The following is a 16,431-nucleotide window of genomic DNA, read 5'->3' on the forward strand; positions in this document are numbered from 1 at the left end:
TGGGAAAGAGAGGATCTAGAGCTTCGTGCGTGATGCCTGATGCCTAATGAGCAATACTTTTACTTACACTAAATGATACCCCGCATGAATTGTTGCGGGAATATTTTGCAACATATCTTAATGTGATTCATTGTATAAAACATATATAAAAGGATAAAATTGAAACTATATATAATTTATTATGTTTGATCACTATATAGTTGTAAAATGTTTATTAAACATAAATAAAATAATAGAATAGAAATTCGCATGTTGATATAGGTCTTTTTTATGCATGTTTCATGATGAAGTGGCATGCTTGCATGTTACTCCCTCCGTTTTTAAATATTTGTTTTTCTAGAGATTTCAACAAGTGACTACATAGAAGCAAAATGAGTGAATCTACATTCTAAAATATGTCTATATACATCCGTGTAGTCTATTTGAAATCTCTAAGAAGACAAATATTTAGGAAGGGGGAGTACAAGTCATATGGTAGTGAGTGTGGGTCTTTTCTCGTGCATGTTGCGTGATGATGTGGCATGCTTGCATGTTGAGAGACATAGTTAGTGAGGGCTAGCTATTTAGATATAGAAAATTAGTTAGTTTGCTCAAAATCTAACACGTAACAGTACACTAATTAGAGGATTTGTCATTGAAAAAAGAAATACGCTGACTGCACATGTCTGGAAATCGCCAGGATTTCCTCCAACAGGCAGCAACGGGCGAGACGCCTAGTCTAATATAAAATTGATACTGTTCGCTGCCTGCAACAGGTCCGTGTTAAATTCATGCCGTATTGATTCAGAGTAGTCAAGTCACCGCTCCACCACGCGCAGCAAACAGCATCGTTGCATTCACTCGAGCTGACAATGGGCAAAGGACATACGCTTTGCACTATTCCCGTACCTGTATATTGCGAGGTATATCTAGAAAAAGCCTGCCAGGAGTGAATCGCGAAGCATATTCCCACGAGGTGGATAACGAGCTACCTGACGCTCGGCCTCTGCGACGCCACACTCGGTTGCGTCGTGCTTTTAGAGCAGCAAAATTTGGATTTGTAGTATGTGTCAAGAAAGAGTAATATGCATCTACGGACATGTGATGACAATAGCACTGCAATATTGAGAGTTGGAGTTCGCGCTTTGTGTTGAGTTTGGCTTGTTTGGGCATGTGAGTTTGGCTTGTGGTGGCCAAGTTTGTATCAGTTTTTGCCCCCCTTTTCACTAATTAATTAGGTAACTAATTTCTTCTTAATTAATGTGACTGCATTTTTTTATGAAGACATTTTGACTGCATTTCCATTCCGAGAGAAAATACTATCCACAAACATTTTGTTATGGGTGGAACCTATGTCTGTTTTTAGGGATGAAAATGGAGTGAAAACTTTTCGCTTTTCCGGAGGAAAAATGTAAACGGAGGGCAAATACGAAAACGAAAAAGGAATTTTGCAATGGAAGTGGAAATGGATTGTTTTACGCTAAAACGGAAACAAAAACGGAACGGTGTTTTCCGGTGGAACAAGTTTGGAAACGGAACTTTTCGTTTCCGTGAATATGGAATTTCCATTTTTACTATAGACCTATGGCTGCTTTGTAGCCCAACCATCAAACAACACAGAATGACATAATGAGTAGAATGGATCATTTGAGGCACAACTTCAACTAACACACATGTACTGAGTTTGACCCTATATGCAGTTGTCCAGTACTACTACAATACTATGCTAAGTTGCTAACATAATTATATTATTTTATAGCCATGTTAATAATTCATTGAATTTGCTTGTTTTTGTGTGTATTTCTCTATGATTCAAGGGGTTGTTATGTTCCGATCAATGCCCATTTTTGATTTTGTGTCTGCTTTGTATTTGCTCCGTGTCTGTTTTTGGTAATATCTTTCTTCGTATTCATTTTCAGGGTTTTTATATTTTTTGACGCTTATCCAAAAATATATGAAAACAAATGGGGTAGCACTCAATTCCGTCCTCCGTTCCATTTTCATCCCTAGCTGTTTTTTATGCTGCATTTGGATTTATATACTATTACTATGTCTCAAAAAAATAATTGTCCACCAAGTGACCGCAAAAACCAAGCAAGTGGGTATTTGTTAGTGAATGAATAAATAAATCAAGCGTGATGCTGAGCACTAACACTAGGAATTTAGTGGTCACTGAGATCAGCACGGCGAGATTAGATCCCAAAATGCCCAACTATTCCCCACATGGACTAAGGGTGTGTTCGCTTCACAGGATTTCTTGCCTTTCCAGAGGAATATTCATTTCATAGTTTTTATTTCCTTGGATGGCGTTCGGATCAAAGGAATTAGCTACAGTGTTCCTGCGGAAAGGTGCGTCAACAGTGCCCATTTCACAGGAATGCAAAAATCTAGTCTAGCCTCTTTTTTGGGCGGAGGCCCGAGGCAACACAGTACAAGCAGAGTACAAGGCGAATATAAAAACGAGCATGCAGTGATTAGACACCTCTGTGGCACAATAAATATCTAATTTTATTGCATTAGTAGTACGACTCATCTCCAATGATTTCCTTTGAACCGAACACATCACCTTCTCTTATTCCACTGTTTCGCGAACTGCAGGATTACACTATACAACAAACTCTGTTCCTGCACATTTTCATGTCCCTCTGATTTCTTCACCCGTGTACCGAACGGGGCCTAAAATAACAAAACCAAGGGGCATCTTCGCAATTCGCACCACCGGTCCACCGCCCACGTCCAGATCCACCCGGCCGTCGCCGCGGTCTTCCTCCTCCGCCCCGCCCCGGCCCCCGACGGCGAGACTCCCCTCCCCCCGCGCCCCCGGACCCCGTCGAGAGGATCGTCGAGGACGTCGCCATGGACCTCTCCCTCAACCCCTTCTCCTCCGGCACGCGCCTCCGGTGAGCCTCCTCGATCGCGCCCGCCCAGCCCCCCGCTCAGATCCATCGCGTCGTGTGACCTTGCCCCATGGCGTCTCTGCAGGGACATGATACGCGCGATACGCGCCTCCAAGACGGCCGCCGAGGAGCGCGCGGTGGTGCGGCGCGAGTGCGCGGCCATCAGGGCGGCCATCAGCGAGAACGACCAGGACTACCGCCACCGCAACATGGCCAAGCTCATGTTCATCCACATGCTCGGCTACCCCACGCATTTCGGCCAGATGGAGTGCCTCAAGCTCATCGCCGCCTCGGGCTTCCCCGAGAAGCGCATCGGCTACCTCGGCCTCACGCTGCTGCTCGACGAGCGGCAGGAGGTCCTCATGCTCGTCACCAACTCCCTCAAGCAGTATCCGACTCGCCCGCCTATGCTTACTTACATTTGCCGCTGCTTGTTTGTCGATATTGTTTTGCAATGCCATGCTGATCTTTGAGTAATTGCTAGTACTTAACGTGGGCAGAGATCTTAACCACTCCAACCAGTTCATTGTGGGCCTTGCGCTCTGTGCCCTGGGGAACATTTGTTCTGCCGAAATGGCGCGTGACCTGGCGCCCGAGGTGGAGAGGCTGTTGCAAACTAGGGACGCAAACACAAAGAAGAAGGTGCTCATCTTTTTTATCATGATACTTTAGTCCCTTCTGAAGACTGTTTTGAGCACCATGGCAGTAGTCTGATACTAGTTATTATTTGTATGCTTCAAACCTGCAATGATCCTTCCATCATACTCCCCCCGTCCGGAAATACTTATCGGAGAAATGGGCAAAAATGGATGTATCTCGAACTAAAATACGTCTAGATACACTCATTTCTCCGGTAAGTATTTTCGGACGGAGGGAGATGTCCTAGGCTCCTAGCATAAGAACTGCAAAAGCCTACATGATAGTGTACCTGTATGCTATAGGTAGTTTAGCATCAGTAATTTTGCGCTCAAACCCCAACTCGTTACTTCTGGGGTGTTCTAATCAACACTATCATTTTTTCGAAGCTTACATTCTGCGCATTTCTTGTCTTTGTTTTCATTCTGCGTAGGTGTTGCTCGTTTGGGTAGTCTTAGAATATGTTTTGTGGAGAACTAGTATTGATTGTATAACACTCCTGTTTGTAGGCTGCCTTGTGCTCTATACGGATTGTAAGAAAAGTTCCAGATTTGGCAGAGAACTTCATGGGTTCTGCTGCATCATTACTCAAGGAAAAACATCACGGGGTTCTGATATCTGTTGTCCAGCTCTGTACAGAACTCTGTAAAGCAAGCAGAGAAGCATTGGAGTACTTGAGAAAGGTAACAGTGCTATTTTATGGACCATAGCGGAAACCATTAGCATCGGTCCCAGTCCCTGCTCCTTCAGATCGTTCATTCGGTGATGCATTGACGCAACAATGTCATTTTACATCATTGCTATAATATTTTCATCATTATTTGGTAAATGTTCGTTTCCAATGTTGTGTTCATCAAAAGAAGCAAAGACTTTTTTGTGTTCTTGTCTATAACTATACTCATAAAATTCTTGTTAGATTGTACTCCCTCCGTATCAAAAAGACGTTTTTGTAGGCCAGTTTAGCCTACAAAATGTCTTATATTTTGGTCCAGAGTAGTACATGCAAGACTATTGCAAATACTTATATATATTTTTGACCATAATTATTTTAGCATTCTGACAAAATCTTGCTGTTTCAGCACTCCGTCGAAGGGTTGGTCCGGATACTGAGAGACGTGTCCAACAGTTCGTATGCTCCTGAATATGACATTGCTGGCATCACAGATCCATTCTTGCACATCCGAGTTCTTAGACTCATGCGGACATTGGGTCAAGGGGATGCAGACTGCAGCGAGCATGTGAATGATATTCTTGCCCAGGTAATTTGTTCATCCTTGGTTTTACACGAAACAAAATTTCAATTCAAAGTACATAAGCTCCCATTAAATTAGTGAACTAGATATTTGTTGTTACAAGCTAGTACATATGAACATTAGTCACATGCTGTACAGCAAAATGATCTCTCCCCTGTAATGAAACTATCACTAGCAATTTATAACTTCTTTTAGGCATTCTTCCATTTAGGTCTTGCTAAAAGTACTGTTATACATGGACTTTGAAACCTGGTAGACTATTTTTTTCCTTTTGCTGTGTTATTGTTTTTAGTAGCTTCTTTCTTGGTTATCCGTTACACTTGCCCCCTGTGTATCTTATAGTGGTTAGTTCATAGTTAACACATGTACTGGATTTCCAGGTTGCAACGAAAACTGAGTCAAACAAAAATGCTGGAAACGCTATTTTATATGAATGTGTTGAGACCATAATGGGCATTGAAGCTACTAGTGGTCTGCGTGTGCTGGCAATTAATATTTTGGGTAGATTCTTGTCCAACCGTGATAACAATATAAGGTAAATTTCCTCTCGCTCTTGGACAACTGATACCCATCGTAACAAAGAGGTTAATTATTTGTGGTTTTTTGGGCTACTTTTTGGTCTGGAGTTCTGACTTGTCTCTGTAGTAGACGAGCATAGTTCCAACCACTATTACTTGCTGGTTATATGAATACAATTGTTCTTGAATTTCAGAAATGAATGAGCACTTGCACTATCAAGTTGTTTTAAAATATTCTACAATCTCCTGTAAATATAATTAGGAGAGTGACCCATGCGGTACTCATTTGCAGGGCTATATTTGATCTGTATCATCATATCTGGTATTAGTTCAGCTGTTTGTTTTCCCATAACCACCAATTGGTATTGTTGGTCAAAAACTTAGAGTTAATGTCAATTCTGGAGGCCCAAGATGATTCCATCTTAAAGATCTCCTTGTCTCTTAATTCTCCGCCATTATAATCTGGACCCACTACAATCTGTGGACCATATATTTTGGCCCATCTGGAAAGAATGTTGGGGGATCTTCTTCTACTGCTTTAAAAGCTTAATAGATAATAGATACTTTACTTACTATGCACACTGTGTTTTCAGATACGTTGCTCTGAATATGCTAATGAAGGCCATGGCAGTGGACACACTAGCAGTGCAGAGGCACAGGGTAACAATATTGGAGTGTGTCAAGGTAATCAATCATACAGTTCTATGGTATAATATGCTTTAGGCTTATTGTTTTTCTTCTGGGGATTCCTTTTTCTTCCCCTTAAAAATTTGCAATCACGTATGCACTCTCAGGATGCAGATGTCTCTATTCGCAAAAGGGCCCTTGAACTTGTTTACCTACTCGTCAATGACACGAATGTAAAGCCTTTGACTAAGGAGCTTGTTGATTACCTACAAGTAAGTGATGATGACTTCAAGGAAGACCTCACAGCAAAAATATGCTCAATAGTTGAAAAGTAAGTCTTGGCACATTCATCATATCTACTGGCTTTTGGAAGAACATCTGATTTGCTATTCCCTAGTTGCTCCAAAGATTGGTTGTACATCACTGTTGTTACATATGTCTTGGAACAATTAAATTTTTGTTCACCTAGTGAAATGAATGATGGATTTTTCTTGTTGTACTGTAATTTGTTCTCCTCCCCATAGGGTGCCGATGGAAGTTAAACTAAGGGTATACAAATTAGGTTGACAAGAGGGGGCAGTTTCTTTATTTCACTTGGTATTTTTAGTCCTTGTCTTTTCAACTGCTCGTTCTTTTGCCTGTTGGAATATAGCAGAAGGCTTTAAGCACTGGGGAGAATATCATGATATGAACCTAACTCTAGGTGTCATGTTGGATATACTATAAGATAGCATCTTCTAACAATTTTTCTGTCATTTCGTGCTATAACATAAAATAAAAATAGTTCAGAAATCTATCCTTGGGTCCTTTTCATGCCTTTTATTCAATTTTGACAATCACATGAAGCTGCAATTCATTCCCTTACCCCCTTACTATTGCTTAATTGCATCACATGTTAATTATCAACTTGCTTTTAGATCCATACCTATCCTGTTTGATTTACAACTTTCTTCTAACATGTTGATTTACAAAATAATAACAGTTTTGTAATCCTAACAGGTTTTCTCAAGATAAGCTATGGTACTTGGACCAGATGTTCAAGGTTTTAACACTGGTACGTGCATAAATACATTTATCAGCCATTTTTCTCTCCATGGGTCAATAATGGAATGGATATGCAAATTTAGAATATACCCTTCTATTCACAGACTGGAAACTTTGTGAAGGATGATGTATGGCATTCTCTTATAGTTCTGATAAGCAATGCGTCTGAACTTCAAGGATACTCGGTCAGATCATTATACAAAGCATTGCAAGCATGTGGTACACAGGTATGGAGGCATAATTAGTATTCTTGGTAAACCATGGGATCAATTTTCACCCTATCTGAAGCGCATGTATTTCTTCTACTTTGAACTTTGTAGGAAAGCTTAGTTAGGGTAGCTGTTTGGTGCATTGGTGAATATGGTGAGATGCTGGTCAACAATATTAGTATGCTGGATGTGGAGGAACCAATCACGGTGAGTTGATTTTTTTTACCAGCCATAGTAATTGGCTGATGCCTTTTCTGCCGAAACATCACTACTCACCATGTGACGCGAACTTCATTTTGTAGTATTACACATTCTTGTTTACTTTCTACACAAACAATGTGCATCCACTGTGCTTGAACTGCTAATTTAGTCCATATTTAAGGCTGATAAGGAGTACTTCTTGGATTTACTTGTTTGTTCCTCACATCATCTTCATGATCACCGATATTAGCGGTAGCGGTTGTCACCAGAAAAGTTACTTAATCATTCATTTCGCCACACGCCTGCATAAATGTTTCAGTGCTGAATGATGACTCTTTTAGAGTATGTTCAGTTCATTAGTTCAATGTTTCCCCAGTGGATGCTGTCATTTCTCTGTATTTCATTTAATAGTAGTGCGCTTCAGTTCTACTATTGTCAAATGGTTTGGCCAATGCCTGAACTTGTTCAGGTAACAGAATCTGATGCTGTGGATGCTCTAGAGCTAGCTCTTAAGCGCTACTCTGTGGATGTTACAACACGGGCTATGTGTCTCGTTGCTCTTTTGAAGCTTTCCTCACGATTTCCGCCAACTTCAAAGTAAGCTACTACTCAACTTGACCTTGCATTATTGTTGGATAACCTACTGCATTATTCAAATGTGAACTGGCTTTTAGCAAAAACTGGCGAAGCTCCATGAAAGTTGCCTTGTTTCATGGTTCTACTTTGTAGGGAATACCGTCGGCTATGATAATAGGGCCATCTACTTACCAATTCTCATCTCTACGTTCCACTTGCACATGCGCATGAGCTATCCATGCTTACCGATTATACATGTTTACTATGAAGACAATACAATTTGATGACAAATATAAGTTGAAAATGTTAACATTTTCATTACAACCTTTGTTGTCTTGTTATCATGGTGCATCAAATTTCTCATGAATTGGTTTCTTTTTCATGAGCCTATACTAAATAAAATGAGTGTTGGTGATGTGACTAATTAACTACAACACTTACAATGTAGTTTGCTGGCGACGTGACAAAACTAAGTGTATCATTCTGTTCTTTCGGTTCTACGATTGTAGGCACACTTACAATGTTAATGCTGGAGCTTCAGTTTGCTGGAAGCCTGATTTGCTAGCCATTTCTTTCCAAATTTCTGTTTATACTATCTTTTTTGTGTATGACTTGGACTTGGAGTATGTGGTTTATGTTATCTATTACTAAAGTGATTTTGTCACCTTCCTGTTATTATTGCAGGAGGATACAAGTAATTGTTGCGCAGAATAAAGGGAATACTGTGCTTGAGCTGCAGCAAAGATCAATCGAATTTAATTCCATTATACAAAGGCATCAGTCTATAAAGTAGGTGACAGCTACTAGCCGTTATTGCTCAAAATATGCACTAGTATCATAGCTCTTCATGAAAAATAGTAATCTTGTGAATGCTGGTGTGCGCGTGCAGATCATCTTTGCTTGAGCGAATGCCTGTATTAGATGAAGCTAATTATTTATTGAAGAGAGCCGCTTCTTCACAAGCAACTGTTTCATTAACTAAGTCTGCTCCATCCGCTGCTTCGGGAGGCTCACTTAAGGTTCCAAATGGTGCAGTGAAACCACCACCAGCTCCGTTGGCTGACTTACTTGATCTAAGTTCGGATGATGCTCCCGTGACTACTTCTGCCCCTAGTACAGCACCTAATGATTTCCTACAGGATCTTTTGGGCATCGGCTTGATTGATACATCTACCGCAGGTTTTGACTCTATTCTTTTTATTTCACATAAATTTACTTCTGACGTGTCTCTTTTAGCACAAATGAAGCAAGTGAGGCTCTATCACCTGTTTAGAGATTCTGGTTTCTGAAATTTGGTACTGATTTGTCAGTAATGCATATTTGACAAGGGGTTAAGCTTGCTTGAACAATGTCTTGTTTGGAAGGCTTCAGTATTGTGCCAGTTCTGAGATATTTTGAGCTGTCCTTAACAGGCCCTCGTGTTGATTCTTAGCTTTATAAATGTGTACTTTTTGTAGTGTACATTGCTGGTTTGAGTCTTCCTTATGATGTCATTCCTGGTTTATGTAAGGTGGAGCGCCGTCTGCAAGTACAGATATTCTGATGGATCTTCTATCTATTGGTTCATATCCTGTACAAAATGGTCCGCCGGCAACATCAAACATAACCTCTCCTGACCAAGGTAAAGTAACTGTATTGATAATATTTGCATATTTCTGCCCTGTCTGTCATCCATACTTAATTTATCTAGCACTGTGCAGCAGTGACTAAACATGCTCCTGGAACACCTCAAGTTATCGATCTTCTCGATGGTTTGTCCGCAAGTACACCACTTCCTGGTCCGCCCCTGTCACTTGATTATCTAGCAGTGTTCCTAGTAATTAGGAAACTAACCATTACTCTACTTGTTTGATCACCAGATGTGAATGCAGCTTACCCATCAATCACAGCTTTCCAGAGTGCAACTTTGAAGATCACCTTCAATTTTAAAAAGCAGCCTGGAAAGCCTCAAGAGACTACAGTGCATGCCAGCTTTACAAATTTGACATCTGCTACATTGACCAATTTCATGTTTCAGGCAGCTGTACCAAAGGTAGTACCTATGAAGTTTGAAATGCTGTCCCTCTGCTACTAATCCTTCCCAGCAGCGGATCTTTTCATTAAAAAAAATATGTCGACGCACACTTGCACTTAAGAACTAACAGATTTGTCTAGTTTAGTTTCTGTGGTAAATCTATAAGTACTAACTTGTTTGTTTGGTCAAAAGCTATATAGTAATTGGTCATTAATTTATCTTTACTTTCTTGATAGCTCTGTCATAAAACAAATTACTTCTATATCTACTCTCAAATTCTCAGGCATCGGCATCCTGGTTGATATGCAGTTCAGTTTTCTTTTCGTGTTCCTTTAAGATCACTAATTAAAATGTGTGCTGATTTCTTTTTGCAAATGACAAGTGGGTGACAGGACGCTTTTAATTCTATGGGTATTTGTGAACAGCGGTGTAGTCTGCTTTACTGGTTATTGATCAAATGCTAGAGATTGACAGTTCATCCGCCTGTGCAAATCTGTATTTCAGTTCATCCAGTTGCGCTTGGACCCAGCAAGCAGCAGCACCCTTCCGGCCAGTGGAAATGGTTCAGTTACGCAAAGTCTCAGTGTCACTAATAATCAACATGGGCAGGTATTTGACAGTATGCCTGTAGCAGGGGAATATGACTTTTTTTCTGGTTGTCTTTGACTACTGGTAGTTTCTTTATAAGCTTGAAAGAGCCTAAGTAATTTTAACTCATTTTTTGCATGGTCCTGAAAGTATTATAGATCTCATCTGTGTGCCAAAGATAACTGCTTCTAACATGTTTCCCACTTATATGGTGTATCCCGTATAACCGCTGACCTGTCATTTGGTTATACTTCAGTTCTTAAAGTAGATTTTTACACCTACTGATTAATGTTCATTCCATCATGTGTCTATCAACAGTGAAACATAGATTTATTCGAAAAGGAAAAAATATGTGCCTGAATTCATAAATGGCCACATGGGTCATTTGCTGATTTGTACACCACATGGGTAGTTGTCAGTTAGAATATTCTTGTACCTCTGGATGATCCATCAGTGTTTTGCTTCCTGTTTTTACTGGAACTTGCTAATCCTACTCGATCCATCAGTCAGACTAATGATTCTTTCTGCAGACTTGAATTATGTTGTGAACTTGCGAGTTTGTGGTTATCTTTTGTTTTCTTTCGATTATATGTATAATGTGTGGTCTTGAATTGCCTACCTCACAGAAACCACTTGCGATGCGGATCCGGATTTCGTACAAAGTGAACGGCGAGGACAGGCTGGAACAAGGGCAAATCAGCAATTTCCCCGCGGGGTTGTAGTGCCACCTGTGTCTATAATGTTGTGATAGTAGCTCTTTCCCTTTGAGTGTGCTGCTCTGCTGGCAAAGGCGAGTTTTCCTTTTCTAGCCCTCCCATCATCATTTCTTCCCCTTGTTCTGCTTTTTGCGATTACTAGTAAGTTATGTACACTAGTAGCTGGTTTTTTGCTATTTACCCTTCACCTATACTGTATAGTAGCTTGCAGCGATCAATGACACACACCTCCAGTTTTGCCAAAATGTATTCATACAAAGGTGTATATCATTCACAGTCGGAGGATAACCAAAATTTTCGGCCTCCCGCTCATTCCAGGCAGCAGACCAGTGCCTTGTATTTATACCATGCTGTTCTAACATGTAATTACCTGTTTTCGTTTAACCGAACTCATCGGCCCAGGATATCTTGCATACATGATACATGGCCCTTCACCCAGTGTCTGTCAGGGAGGATTTTACATTTGCCAAGCCCATTTGAAATTCGAAACGGCCGGTTTGTTCGGTGGAAGCCAGGTTGGTACGGTGCATCTTACACCTTTATAGACTTTTTATCATCATGATTATTGTTACGAAAATCCTTGCCCATGTGAGCATCTGGAACGGCAACAGCGCTAGCTTTGCACATACGACCCATATGAAAAAGTGTGTGTGGGTGGCTGGGTGCGCTCCATAAATGTGATCGGGTAAGAGCAGCACTTGATTGTTCCGGGCGGGGTACATCCCTTCCTGTGAAAGTTGGTGCCGTGTCCGGCCCATCTATGAATGCATGATCGCTCCATCATCAAAGTCAGTGTCAGGCCGGTTGCACGCTTCAATGCGAGCGATCGATTGATCGCATCAGCAGCATTCAGTTCAGCAGCACTCCGGAATACCGGCTGCTTCCGCCTAGTACCGGCCTTCAGGAGAGGAGCCCTTCACCCTCACTCGTCATCTCGCATTTCCATCTTTGCCTGCCTGCCTGTCCGCCCGTATGCAATGCAATGCAGCTGTGCGCTTGTCACCTCGCTGTTCTCCATTAATTCTTTGCACACATCCGGACACGCACGCTGATTTCGGCCAGAGCGAGCAAGGTGCCAGGGTTGGGAAGATGCCGCCTGTTGGGAAATTATAAAATAAAACAAAACAAAATCGGGTGTTGCTTTTACCAGCTTTTTTATCTATCCATCTTGGACACCACAGTAGTCGCATTGCATCTCTAGGGCAAAAACTTGCTTTCCGGCCCTCGCAGCGACGCCTACCAAAACCAGCTAAAAAGAAAGATGGCATTGACGCCGATGGATGTATCCCGCCACCTCACTCACTGAATCTCAGTATTATTATCATCGCCCATTTAACGGTGGATACGGACACATGACCAAACAAGGCCCCGCGCGTTGTCACATGAGGCTACTACACGATAAGTGCTGCAGTCCAAGCGATGAGCCGAGCCGCTAACTGTAGTTAATTTACGGTCTCTTGCAGTTGCAGCTTTACGAGTGTGCAGCAGCAGAATCGGCGCGCGGTTTTGGCCGATGCGATGCGCCCACCATACCATACCTGTCGACACAGCCATTAATTATCCAGTAACGTCACATTACCACACACTCGCGAGATTGAGGATTTGAGGGAGGTTGTGCTATGCGTGCAAGCTGATCGCTTCCGTTCTCATCAGTCTTCTTGCAAGCAAAAGGAAGAGCTTGGAGATGAAGCAACAATAGTGTGCACGCACTTTGCTTGCCAAGACAAAAAACGTACTCCGGCTAAACAAAACCGTACCGCTTGAGGCTTGAGCAGCTGTAGCAGTGTGACCTACAAGGTACTGAAAATTTGGAAGTAGGTAACCGGTACTTTGAAAGTTGCTGTTGTAGGAGTATTCGACGGGGTAGTCAGCAGTTTTTATACTAGTGCAAGCATACTTTTTTTAATGGCTAGTGCAAGAATGGTACTGGTCGTCTCTCGTATAAGGCGCGATTAATTTTTTCTGGTCTTCATTATGTAACTTTGATTATGATTTCTTAAAGCCGTGCATCCAAAAACCATGTATAGTCAAGCGAGCCTTGCATTTTGAAAAGGCAAGAGTAGAGGACGGAGCGTCGACCCGTTGGCTGGGCAGCTAAGGTTGCTGTCAGCGCATCTCCTATAAATAAATGCCAACGAGGGTTAACCCTTGGGTTGGTCTCATTTTTTTTAAAAGGCGGGAGTACTACTACCTAATATGGCCCGGTGATTTCCAATGCTCATCCTAGAGGGAGATCTACTTGCGCTTGTAACCGGAATAAATACTCAAAGAAAAAAGAAACAGAACAAAGGGTTGAGTTCATCATGAACCTGGAAACCTACCATGAATCTCTGAAACCGGCAGCACAATCGCTTTGCAAACACAAAATGGTCATGAACAGATTCAAGAGCAGTCAAAAACACTTGTACTACTACTACTGCTGCAGCAAATTAGCTCAAGTTGCAACCAAGTACCATGATGCTACACCGTACCAAGAAAACAAAAACAGCACTTTTCTTTTTTTCATTCATGGTGTCACTGTCACGACTCCCCAACGCTCCTCCTCGGCCACTGCAGCGCGCCGTCCACCGCCGGCGAGCCGTCGGACGCGAGCACGGGGAGCTTCCCCTTGCCGTTGCGCGGCCACTGCCAGATCTTGGACACCGAGAAGCTGTCGCCCTTGCTGCCGGCCCCGATCCTCTTCCCCTCGCCGCCGCCCCCGCCAAGGCCGGGTTGGTTCGCGACGACCCCTCTCGGACCCCTCATCCTCTCCGCGGCGCCGCCGTTGGCGCCGTCGCCGTGCCGCCGGTGGACGGACACCTGCAGGCTGGCCTCGGCGAGGACGTACTGGTAGGACCCCATGGAGTAGCACCGCCTGGCGTCCAGGCTGCTGCTGCTGCTGCCCGCGTCGCCCTCCTCCGCCGCCACAATGCCGCCGTCGTGGACGGGGCCGTGGCCGGCAGCCCTGGCCGTGCTCTTGAACTTGCCGAGGCGCACCGGGAACACGGCGCCCTCCCCCTCCAGCCCCCACCCCTCGTCGAGCAGGAGGCCCGCGTCGCCGTCGTCGTCGGCCGCGAGCACGCGCCGGCAGAGCGGGCAGGTGGAGTTGGAGAGCAGCCAGGTGTCGATGCAGTCGATGTGGAATGCGTGGCCGCACAGCGGCAGCAGCCGGAGCCGGTCGTCGCCGGCGAACTCGCACAGGCACACCGCGCAGTCGAACGGCTCCTTGGCGCCGTTCCCGGCGCCGACCACCACCTCGCCGTACAGGAACACCGGCAGCGCGTCGATGACGGCCTGGTCCAGCCCGGAGTCGTGCAGGTGGAACAGCTGCTGGAGCTGCCTCTGCAGCGCCGACTCCTCCCCGGCCCCCCGCCCTCCGCCTCCCTCCCCCACCTCGCTGCCCCCATCCTCCGTCGCCCCGGTGCGCGCGCGGGCGCGCCACCGCAGGAACCTGACGAGCAGGTGCAGCAGGCCGGAGACGAACACGAGCGCGGCCAGTATCAGCACCACGACCAGCACCACCGGACTGATCCCCAAACCCCCGCCGCCTCCTCCTCCGCCGACCCCGCCGCCGCCGTCCTGGCTCTTCTTGACCTCGTCGGCGAGGAAGCAGCACGCCGTGGCGGCTAGCAACATCCTCCTCTGCCCCGCCTGGTCCTCGTTGGCCGGTGTGGTCCGGGCAGTGCGCCGCTCATTGCGTGCGGGGAAGCTCCCCGGGCGGCACTTTTGAGCTGAGCGGGCTTCTCGGAGTGGGTGGCTTCTTGGTCCTGGCGGTGGCTCGCAAGGCGCTCGGGGGATGAGTCCAGGCTATTTGGGTGAGAAGAGGCCCAAGCGGAGCGGAGGATGGTGTCGTGCGTGACAAAACACGTGTTTTTGTGCAGCCGCGCAAGCAAGCGAGCTGGCCAGTAGAACCACTGTGGCGGCAAAGGTGGCCGTGGCCGCTTAGTGTGCTCAAAGGTGATGAGGACATGGTATGATAGAAAGATCCTCTACGTGGACATTCATATCCGGTTTCTTTTTCTTTTTCTCTCTCTCTCTCTCTTTCTTTTGGGCTATGTAATAGAGGCAGGTGCTATGCCACAAAGTTCATCTCGTTTTTCTTCTTCTCCTCTCTAGACTTCACCAGCAAACCCATGGATTCGCCTCCTCTTTGCCTGACGCTCTGGTTAATAGTTTAAGTTAGGATTTTATTTAGTCATCGCAAGTGCGGCGCTCGGGCGGTGGCACTTCTTCTTCGAGTTTATCTTCTGGCTCCGATCTTCCTCGAGTTCGTCCATTCGGACGTCTGTCGTCTATTTGGGACGGTGAGGTTAGAGTTTCTCGTCATGTGGCGAGATTTGGTGTAATGTGCTTTAGATTTACGCAAGGGTTCAACAACGACGACTACGGCTCTAGGGCGCTGGCCCTTAGATGCATGTGCACGAGGACTTTCTGACTGTCATCACAAGGTCAAGCTGACTCCGTATGGGAGCGGCGACAGCGGTGCGTCAACGATGCGTTATGCGGGAGTGGTGGTCATTCAAACGTCTCGGAATCTCGTTGAATTTTTATTGTGTTCGAGATGATTTGTACTTCTGACGAGCTTTCATAATATATATATGATGGTTTTCGTAGAAAAGGGTTTAAGTGCCAAATCTTAGAACGTACTGGGGCTGTTTGGATGGAGTCCTAAGTAGACAGCAATCCTGACCTCAGGCCTTCAAAATCCAACGCCTAAGAAATGTGCCTGACACAGGCAACTTTTTGTGGAAGCCAACCAATCAGCCCCACTTTCGTCTCGCTTTATATACAGCGCAACCAACATTATGAAGGAGTGAAGAATGAAACCCCACACGGCGGAATGCTACGGTACAAATCCGACCGAAGAAACATAGTGAATTCAGATTTACTAAGAAAATAGATTTTGGGGTGCAGTAGATTGCATGTTGTGTTTATGATGTTTTCGTTGTTTCAATCTGTTCAGCCCGTTACCGTGTTGTCCTCTTGTTTTATGCAAGGTCAGCTCGTTGCTGCTGTCGCAAAAATTGGCACCGTGTTCTTTGCTCTCCGTTCGGGCAAAGTGCCAGCGAATTGAGGCTGTGGTCACAAGGCCATATTTTTAGGAGTACCTAGAACTCATCTAGATGAGATATAATTTGGTCTCATTTATTTTGAAAACAAGAACTGATACAACCCACGTCAGCACACACGCATC

The 16,431-nt window shown here is 44.4% G+C and overlaps 2 protein-coding genes across 5 annotated transcripts; one reads left to right on the plus strand and one right to left on the minus strand.

Annotated features, from left to right (window-relative positions):
* Positions 1-2,651: 2,651 nt before the first annotated feature.
* Positions 2,652-11,624, plus strand: LOC123156553 (AP-1 complex subunit gamma-2). Of its 4 annotated transcripts, none has more exons than XM_044574703.1 (19): positions 2,652-2,879; positions 2,962-3,264; positions 3,377-3,518; positions 4,022-4,195; positions 4,592-4,771; positions 5,146-5,300; positions 5,877-5,967; positions 6,078-6,241; positions 6,910-6,964; positions 7,059-7,181; positions 7,275-7,370; positions 7,834-7,961; positions 8,625-8,729; positions 8,830-9,119; positions 9,451-9,561; positions 9,641-9,718; positions 9,800-9,972; positions 10,459-10,563; positions 11,169-11,624. In XM_044574703.1, exons 1-19 carry the CDS (start codon positions 2,836-2,838, stop codon positions 11,262-11,264), a joined length of 2,613 nt encoding a protein of 870 aa, XP_044430638.1. In that variant the 5' UTR covers positions 2,652-2,835; the 3' UTR covers positions 11,265-11,624. The 4 variants fall into 4 exon arrangements, with proteins under 4 accessions (XP_044430638.1, XP_044430640.1, XP_044430639.1 ...); XM_044574705.1 differs by having other exon boundaries at positions 9,641-9,703; XM_044574704.1 differs by having other exon boundaries at positions 9,644-9,718.
* Positions 11,625-13,581: 1,957 nt separating this feature from the next.
* Positions 13,582-15,206, minus strand: LOC123161303 (RING-H2 finger protein ATL47). The gene has a single exon (XM_044579143.1). It carries the CDS (start codon positions 14,871-14,873, stop codon positions 13,779-13,781), a length of 1,095 nt encoding a protein of 364 aa, XP_044435078.1. The 5' UTR covers positions 14,874-15,206; the 3' UTR covers positions 13,582-13,778.
* Between the last annotated feature and the right edge of the window lie 1,225 nt (positions 15,207-16,431).

Source organism: Triticum aestivum, chromosome 7B (genome assembly GCF_018294505.1).
Source record: "Triticum aestivum cultivar Chinese Spring chromosome 7B, IWGSC CS RefSeq v2.1, whole genome shotgun sequence".
Taxonomy (NCBI): Eukaryota; Viridiplantae; Streptophyta; class Magnoliopsida; order Poales; family Poaceae; genus Triticum; species Triticum aestivum.

Bases quoted from the DNA above. Each gene is read 5' to 3' on its own strand.
- LOC123156553 (XM_044574703.1), top strand. From the start codon at position 2,836: ATGGACCTCTCCCTCAACCCCTTCTCCTCCGGCACGCGCCTCCG. The intron at 5,301-5,876 runs GTAAATTTCCTC...CTGTGTTTTCAG, and splicing joins AACCGTGATAACAATATAAG to ATACGTTGCTCTGAATATGC. The intron at 8,730-8,829 runs GTAGGTGACAGC...GTGCGCGTGCAG, and splicing joins CAAAGGCATCAGTCTATAAA to ATCATCTTTGCTTGAGCGAA.
- LOC123161303 (XM_044579143.1), bottom strand. From the start codon at position 14,873: ATGTTGCTAGCCGCCACGGCGTGCTGCTTCCTCGCCGACGAGGTCAAG.